General features: G+C 60.4%; 1 protein-coding gene across 2 annotated transcripts in view; it reads right to left on the bottom strand.

The window, feature by feature from the left end:
• Positions 1–5,034: 5,034 nt before the first annotated feature.
• SMIM3 (small integral membrane protein 3) overlaps positions 5,035–6,523 on the bottom strand; it is a 3,768-nt gene continuing 2,279 nt past the window's right edge. For both annotated transcript variants that reach the window (XM_014948170.1, XM_014948169.1), the window contains one exon: positions 5,035–5,985. In XM_014948170.1, coding sequence (XP_014803656.1) covers positions 5,805–5,984 — 180 coding nt within the window. In that variant the 5' untranslated portion in view covers position 5,985 and the 3' untranslated portion in view covers positions 5,035–5,804. The remainder of the gene's footprint in view (positions 5,986–6,523) is intronic.

Below are 6,523 nucleotides of genomic sequence, written 5' to 3' on the forward strand. Positions count from 1 at the left end.
TTAAAATCTAGGTGCCAGGCAATGTCGCCACCCTAAACAGGGCAGCCAAGCCGAGGTGACATCCACCCCCCGAGAAGGGGTGCTGGGGACCCCAGGAGCTGTGACCAAACCGCCCCAGCAGCATCCCCCCTGGGGGTTCGGTGTCCTCCCCTCCCATGGCTGAGCTGCCCAGGGGTGGGGAAGGGTTAATCAAGCTTTCCTCATTTGCAGCCCAGCAAATTAGGGTGCTCCTAGAAGTTGCCTTAGGTTAGGGTCCCTCCCAGGGGGTGGGTTGTGTTGGGGCTGGGGGAGAGGGGGGGTATGGCCCCATGGTGACCCCAGCCCCATGGTGACCCCAGCCCCATGGTGACCCCCACTGTGGCCAAGGGCAGGGCACAGCAGTCCTTTAGCCCTTGGTGTCCCCAGGGGCAGGAGCTTCCAGGGCCCCATTTGCAAACCTGGGGAATGTAAACATTTACTCTGGGCTGTCTCCAAGGGAAATATCCGTGGTGAGGTGTAAATTCGCCGAAATCCCACCAAAAAAAAAAAAAAAGAAATTATTTGATGGGAGGATTAACTGGTTTGGGGGGGAGCTGTGGTCGGAGCGGGGGCTGGTGTGGGGCAGAGGGCAAGATGGGGTGGCAGCGGGTGAGCTCCCCAGGGATGGCAAACGCCAGCTGGAGGTTTGGCTTTGCTAGAAAGCAGGGCTAGCCCTGCCAGGGCACTGTCACCGAGCTGGCTGCCCGAGCTGCTGCTGGGGCCAGGGAAAGGGAGCAGGGCCATGGGCTTGGGGGAGCTGGGAGCCATCTCCCATCCTGTGTCCTTCACCACCAGGAACGCCATGTCCTGGGAAAGCTTCGGCTGGCGTGGGAGGGCTGGGGGTGGGATACATCCCTCAAACACCCAGGGAACCCACGGAGGAGGGTGTCTCTGCCATGGGCAGCGTTTCCCAAAGCTTTAAACCTTCACCAGTGCTACTGGAAAAGTGGCTTAGCCCTGGCATGGGTGCCTGAGTGGTGTGGGGTGCTCCTCCAGCTCCAAGGAAACCCCCAAAATGCTCAGCGACTGCCTGGGGACTGCTGAAAGCCCAACACAACACATCAACAGCCAGGCTGGCCACAGGGATGCTCCGGTCACCCCTCACAGATGAGGCCGTGGGCGGCACGAGGCAGCTCCTTGCCAAAAACGGGGAGCCTGTGGGAGCCAAAACCAGGGGCTCGACCTTTCCCACCCACTTCCCAGGCTCTGGGGAGATGTGGGGCCACGAGGCTGCAGCTCCTGGCTGTCACGCTGCTTGAACCTTGCTGTGTCCTACAGCCAACAGGGTCTGGTGTGTGTGCCCAACACGGTGCCATGCTCCCCAGCACGGGGAGCTTGAACCAAGGCTTGAGCCAGGGCTTGAGCCACCTCCTGGGACAGAGACAGGACAGAGCCAGAGAGCTGCTGGGGGCTGTGCTCCCTGCCCCACTAATTCTCACCACGGGAACAGCCACACACTTCTAATTATATCCCCCTAATTGCCCCCGTGGGGCTTTGGTGGCTTTTCTCATGGTTAGAAGGGTCTTGGAGGCCAGAAGGAGGGGGAGAGTGTGGCACGTGTAGTGGTGGCACAGAGTAATGTGTCCCTTCCACGTGTCCCGGATCCCCACCACGTGCAGGGAAAAGCTGAGCCACTCCGGGATTGTGTTTTTCTAAAACCAAAATAAAAATAAGGAACCTGTTCCTCCAAGTCCCCCCTCCTTGGTTCCTGGAACGGAATCAGCCTCAGTGGAGGTGGACAATAGGGGAGGATTTAACGAGCCACACTCAGACGCCATCTCTGCCACTGAGCTTCCGTGGGGCCCTGGGCATGTCACCCAGTGTCCCTGCTGTGCCGTGCCGTGCCGGAGGCAGCGTGGAAGAGCTGAGGGTGCCAGGGGCTCCACCAAGACTGTCCGAGGGCACTGTGCCACTCCACCCAGCCGGATCAGGGGCCCCCACCCCAAATGGCAGACGTGTGGAGCAGGATGACCCTCGCACGAACCTCCCTCCTCGGTTGTTTTTCCACCAGAGCTGTGCTGGAGCCAGCCCCCGCCTGCTGCAGATGTTTGGCAGGAGGCCGGGGGCAGGAGGCCAGGAGCTTCCAGCCCCCCAGCCTCCATGCTGCCGCGGCCATTCGCCTCCCTGGGCTGTCCCCGAGCCACGGGCCGGGGGGCTGCAGAGACCTGGCACCAGGGTGCAGGGCCACGGTGGGTACAGGGAATGTGAAAACAGTGGTGGAGACCACAAACTGCTGGCTGGGCTTGTCCCAGAGCTTCTTCCACGCAGAGTGATGGGGATGGTGCCAGCAGCGTGTCAGGGATGATGGTGAGGGGCTCAGGCAGCATCCCCCCCGGCTGGCAGTGGTGCTGCTGTCCCCCCTGGCACCCTGACATGGCACCAGCCCTGGGGCAACCTCTGAACTTTTGTTCTAGGTGTGCAACAGGAAGCAAAGGCAGAACAAGCTCTGCCGCCTCCGCAGCTCACCCTGCCCTGGTTCTGCCCCTGCAACCACTGCCCTGGTTCGATGGCAACCTCCCTGCTGGCCACGGTGCCCTTTGGAGTGGGGACATGCCCCTGCACCCCCTGGGCTATGGGTGCGGGTGCTGCCCCTTCTGGCATCCCCATCCCTTCCTCTCCTACTCAAAATTTTGGTCCCTGCAGAAATGCCCCTGGCCCGTTGCCACCCCCAAAGGGGGCAGGGGCACACAGGGACAGATGCCAAGCAGGGGAAGGGAGACGGGTGGCTGCTGCTATCCCCTCCAGCATGAAAAGCCCCCCCAGCTTCTCTGGCCCCACAGGGATTTGCTCTTCACTGAGGCTGGGGATGGACGAGCCCACCAGCCCTAGTGTTTGCGATGTGCTCCTGGAGACGCCGCTGCAGCCTGGGGCGCAGGGGGCGGTTTGGGACCCCCTAAGCCTCCCTTTGGGGCCACAGGGCTTGTGTTTGGGTCTTGGATCAGCAGTTTCTCCAGGCAGCACTTCCCCTGCAGCACCCAAGACGTTCGGGGTCACCTCCTGCTGCACAATTGCTGCTGGGGCTCCCCACAACCTTCCAGAGGAGCCGCAGGGACGTCCCGTCTGACAGGGACAAGGCAGCCGAGCCGGACACGTGCATCCCCGGGGGTGGCTCTGACTGTTTCGCAGAGGTGAGGTGAGAGGCAGCATCTCATATCACCTCCTGCCCGGGGGGGCCACCAGCATCCATCCCGGATGGTCACCCCCAGCAACAGCCCCCCCAGAGCTCCCGCCGTGCTCCAGTACCAGCAGAGAAACATCCCAGGGGATGCTGAACCACCTCAATGCCTGCATCACCCCCGCCTGCCACAGCATCACCGCTGCAGGACCCGCTCCCCAACGGGTAGGAAAAGGCTTTTTTGTCCTTTTTTTTTTTTTTTCCCTCAGCAAAACACCACGCAAACGCTGCCTCCGAGCTCCCAGCACTATTCAGGCACTGAGGCCAAGGCCACCGGGGGGGGGATTTGCTTTTCTTGCTCAGTCCTGGAGGAGGAATTTCCGACTACACAGTGCACGTTAAAGTCATCCCCACCATCGACACGCTTTAAAACCACCGTGGCTTCTCCCCGCTTTCCCCTCTACCCCAGTTTTGCTCGGTGTGGTTTGTTGTTGCCGTGAAGCAAACCCATCTTTCCACAGCTTTGCAATGCCTTTCCTGGAAATGTTTGCCACAGGCTTGAAACTTCCCAGAAGACTCCTGCCATGAAAGGAAACCTCTCGCAACCCCTGGCTGCCCGTGACAAGGGGGCACAGGAAGGTGAGGACAGCCACCGGGCAGTGGGGGTTTGCAAGCTTTCCTTGGGATGTTTTGAACCAAACTTTCTCAAAACGCTGCAATATTTGTGGCTTCTTCTCTGTTTCTCTTCCAGCAAAGCTGCTCAGCTCTGGTTCCTGGCGTCAAACACCCTGGCTGTCCCCACACCGACGGTGTCCCCGGGGAAAAGGATGCCGGGGGTGGAACACGGGGGGAAAGTTGCTCCCACCCACCACAGCCATAATCTCCTCCAGCTGTGGCCACTGCAACGTGCCAGAGAGGGAGGGAGAGAGGGGGGACAACAGGAAAATAACTCCGGAGAGAGAGGACAAGCTCAAAATAAGAAATTTGATTCTGGGCCGGGCGAGGATATGTGTCTCTCCCACCCACCACAGCCATAATCTCCTCCAGCTGTGGCCGCTGCAACGTGCCAGCGAGGGAGGGAGAGAGGGGGGACAACAGGAAAATAACTCCGGAGAGAGAGGACAAGCTCGAAATAAGAAATTTGATTCTGGGCCGGGCGAGGATACGTGTCTGCTCCCTCCCCGGCACAACCACAGCTCCAGCACAGGCGTTTCCACTCCCCGGGGACACAGCCCCCAGTGAGGGAGGTGTTTGCCCAAGGTCTTGCTTCCCTGGGAATCGCCTGCCCCTCTGGCCCCGAGGCCAAAAGCAAACCCGGTGCCGGCTGTCGCCGATCAAGCCGCATGGGGACAGGGCACAAGGTTTCCAACACCGCGGGGCTGGTTGTTTTCCAGCAAAGAAAATGGGATTTGAACAATTCCCACCAGCATCACCGTCGCGTTTCCCCACATCCCAGCCTGATTCATCGCGTTATTCGTGACCTTTCTTGCCGTGAGTCACCAGGACTCCTGCCACACGCCAGAGCCCAGCACAGGGCTGGTGCTGGGGAGCGATGCTGGTCACCCAACTGGGAGAAAAGGAGCTGTCACCACCACCAGAAGGTCCCCAGGGGACCCTTCTCACTCTCTGTCTGATGGTCACTGCCACCATCGCAGCCCGGTTCAGGTTTGCACCCCCAGAGTGTGGGGCTGGGCTGGCAGCGTGCCCCCCGTGGGGCTGTGGCCAACAGGCTCAAAGGCTGGGCGAGAACCCCAGGAGCTTTGAGACAAATCCATGCAGGTCAGCAGCACGGGGAGGGCTTCTGGAGAGGCTGCAAAGTATCTTAGATCCTGCCCACGGGTACCCAGACACCACCCCTAGTGTGGACAGAGCTGCACAACACGCTTGTGTGTAGAATAAAGTCCGTTTATTTCATACCAAGGGACAATCTAAGAGCTTACATGGTCCCTTGCCTCTGCATGGGCACAAACCCCCGCTCCCCCTGCTTTGCCTGCCCAGGCGAGGGGCGGCACAGACCCCCCCAGTGGGACCAGCATGCTGGCAGGAGCTGCCCACACTCTGCCTTATGAAACCCAGAGGAACCAAGCATCCCATAATGTTTTCCTACAGTTTCAGCAGATATCGGATAGAGGAGAAGCTGGTGCCAGCTGCACATCTGCTGTGCAGCCAGGACGGGCTCTGTCACCGGTGCTTTTAGCCGAGTCTCCAAACGCACAACCAAGAAGCCACATGCATCTTACTTTTGTCCCTTCTTTCCCAACCACCCCGACAGCTGGGACTCCAAGGAAGGAATAATTTGCCGGCCATTTCCACTCCTTGCTGCTCGCCTGGGAAGAGATGGGGTCGCCAGCGAAGGCGAGACCAGCCCACTGCCTCATGGGAGCGAGTCGTTTCTAGCTGGACACATCCACAAAGTCACACATCTCCCCGCTGGTGACCAGGCCACTATCTCCTTGATGGTCCCCGTGAGCTCGATGGGTAAATAGGAGGCAGCAGGCTCACCCGCTGAGAGCCATGTCCAGGGGCAGGTGTCTGGGTGCTGGGTCACCCTGGCTCCTGCCCATCTCTCCCCAGCTCTCGGGGTGCCCCATCGGGCTCTGCAGGGTCCCCAGCATGAGGTCCCATGGCTGTGGACCCCCTGGCAAGCTGGCCATCCCTCATTGCCTCAGTCTCACACGATGCCATTGCGCGTGGGGTGAGTCCGTACCCGGTAGATGATGACGGCAGTGGCCGGGCAGAGGACCAGCGCCGTCATGATGAAGATGGTAGCCAGGATGATCAAGACGATGACCCAGATGTCCAGGATGTGCTTGGGGAGGGCGGTGGGATCTGCAAGGTCAGGAAGGTCCATCCTGCAAGGGAGAGGCAGAGGGGTGATGGGGCAGCCCCCTCCATCTCTCCCATAGCCAGAACCCCCCCATCGCTCTGAGCACCCCGCTGCTTTCTCTGGGCAGACCCCTGTGGCTACATCCAGCCTTGGTCTCCTGCTCCTTTGAGGGTAAAAGGCTTTGGTAAAGGCTCCTTCCAGAAGCCCCAGGATTTATAGTGTGCTTTGATGCAGCTGGATAAAAGCCCGGGGAAAAAACTTCCCTGTTAATTGCAGTTAAAGGAACTGATGGAGCAAAGCCACAAGCGGGCATCCCGCTGGTCATGTACCAGGGTGACCCGGGTGGGAAACAGCAGGACCAGGGGACCTGGAGTCCATTTCACTTTGGGGGAGCCCCACCCCCCCCCAGACTCCCCCCTCCACCCGGTACCTCCTGCTGAGTCACGGGACTTAATATCTTAATTAGCACCCCTCCAGCCCTGGGTCCCGCAGCTGCCGTCCAGCCTGGCCGGGGCTCGGGGGCACAACCGAGAGCACCGGGCTGAGCCCCCACGTCCCGCCCG

The sequence above is a fragment of the Calidris pugnax genome, unplaced genomic scaffold (genome assembly GCF_001431845.1).
Source record: "Calidris pugnax isolate Ruff unplaced genomic scaffold, ASM143184v1 scaffold27, whole genome shotgun sequence".
Classification (NCBI taxonomy): Eukaryota; Metazoa; Chordata; class Aves; order Charadriiformes; family Scolopacidae; genus Calidris; species Calidris pugnax.